The sequence below is a fragment of the Lathyrus oleraceus genome, chromosome 3 (assembly GCF_024323335.1).
Source record: "Lathyrus oleraceus cultivar Zhongwan6 chromosome 3, CAAS_Psat_ZW6_1.0, whole genome shotgun sequence".
In the NCBI taxonomy this organism is placed as follows: domain Eukaryota; kingdom Viridiplantae; phylum Streptophyta; class Magnoliopsida; order Fabales; family Fabaceae; genus Lathyrus; species Lathyrus oleraceus.
Genome location: NC_066581.1, coordinates 512,193,899 through 512,195,773, shown reverse-complemented (window position 1 = coordinate 512,195,773; position 1,875 = coordinate 512,193,899). Strand labels below are relative to the sequence as shown.

The 1,875-nt window shown below is 42.0% G+C and overlaps 1 protein-coding gene across 1 annotated transcript; it reads right to left on the bottom strand.

The window, feature by feature from the left end:
- Positions 1 to 733: 733 nt before the first annotated feature.
- Positions 734 to 1,432, bottom strand: LOC127131894 (uncharacterized). The gene has a single exon (XM_051060783.1). The coding sequence runs from the start codon at positions 1,430 to 1,432 to the stop codon at positions 734 to 736; it is 699 nt and encodes a 232-aa protein (XP_050916740.1).
- Between the last annotated feature and the right edge of the window lie 443 nt (positions 1,433 to 1,875).

The window sequence follows — 1,875 nt, the reverse complement described above, 5'->3', positions numbered from 1 at the left end:
CCTTCATCCGACTGAGGGGAGTATTGAGGCTTCTCCTCATTATTTTTAAGCGCATCCTCTGGCTCTTTCTCTTTTTCGACCTGAGGCGAACATTTCATACTTTGGGAAGATACCATCCCTTTCTTCCCTGTAGGATCAACAATCATGGCCATTGTTTGATTAGCCACGATCTTTCCTTTTTCTGTCCACACTCCTTTCATGAATTGCCTCTTCTATCCAGAGGTTTCGACAGGTTTCAACTGCAAAGTCGGAGCCTCCTTCCCAACATTTTTGTTCCGCTGGTAATGCCTCCATTGTGTTCTGGTCATTGGGTTTTTCCCTCGTAGTTGGGATAAACTACATAGCCCCTTGCTTCGACCTTCTTTTCTGGCATCGCTATTTCTTTTTCTAAATCTAGTACTCTCCACTTTAGCCTCTTCCCCCCCCCCCCCCCCCCCCTCTAGTTCACCGATTCCACCCACTTCTCCTGTGGGATATCTGATGGCGGAAGAAGAGTCTTTGGTCGAGGCTGCTAGAACTACCTCCTGCATTATTCGTTTCGGCATGGTGCTCCATGTTTGTCAAACACGAATCTAGGGACGAGGGGACTCTCCTCTTTCGATGCCTTCTTCTTGTCAACTTACAATCTCTCATCGGCTTTCTCGTCGAACACGACGCTACACCTCGGACATAGTATCACGTTTGACCCACTTACTTTACATTTCTCTTGGAAATCTGGTAGGTTTTTGCCTGCTTAGGGATAAGCTAATTCCATCTCATCTTCATCTCCCTTGTCGAAAACATCAATAGTTTCAACCATTAGTACTTCAAAAGATTCAGCTAGATACACAACATCCAGAGACTCCATGAGACCATCAATAGTCTCCACCATCATGCATTCAAGAGGTTCAAAGTACAACACTTCTTCAATCTTAAAAGGATCGGAGTCCACTTGCATCTTTAGCCTTACTCCAAATTGAAGCCTCCCTTCTTTCAATGCCTTTTGCAGCAAGTCCCTGAAAAGAACCCATTGGTAAGTTTTATGACCAAGAAATTTATGAAACTTACAAAATCCCTTTTTCTTTTTCTGCTCTAGAGGGGGATCCTTTGAACCCTGAGGAACAATGATTTGACCATCTTTAACCAATTGATCAAATATCTCATCATACTTAGATACATCAAATGTGTAAGTCTTTGCCACATATTTATCTATTTTTTCTGCTTCGATGGGATTTTTCCCATTCGATGGTTTTAAAACCTTACACGTGTAAGGAGGTCCAGGCTTGAGTTCAGCCACGTTGGCCTTACTTTCATCGACAAACTCTTCATCCTCAGAAGAGTATTCCTCGACTATGATATGTGACACTTTCTCTTTCTTATGGTATCGACTGGTTTTGGTCTTTTCAACTTTCAGGTGTTCGATGTGTCTAACTTTGCCAATTAATTGTGCCATATCCCTCAGATATTAGGTATCCAACTTCTTTCTGATAGAATAATCTAAACCGCCTACGGATATCTCGACTAATTCGTGCTTTGGGACTTGAGTAAAGAATCTAGCCTTCAATAGTCTAAACATGTTTAGGTATTGATCAACTGACTCAGCGGCTTTTCGTTTGATGTTGACTAGTTCTTTCAAACTTATTTTCGACTGCCCCATGTAAAACTGTTCATGGAATAATCTCTCTAACTGCGCCCATGTTTGGACGAATTATGGAGGTAGCATTGTAAACCATGTGAACACATTTTTTGTAAGAGAACTTGGAAAGTATTTCAACTTCAAATCCTTATTATTCGCTATGTCGCCAGCTTCGGTTTGATATCTGATAACATGTTCGACGGTAGATTCTTCAGTATCTCTGGCGAACTTGGTGAATTTTGGAACCTTCCACCCCCTAG

Coding starts and splice junctions, on each gene's coding strand:
- LOC127131894 (XM_051060783.1), bottom strand. CDS start 1,432: ATGGCACAATTAATTGGCAAAGTTAGACACATCGAACACCTGAAAGTT.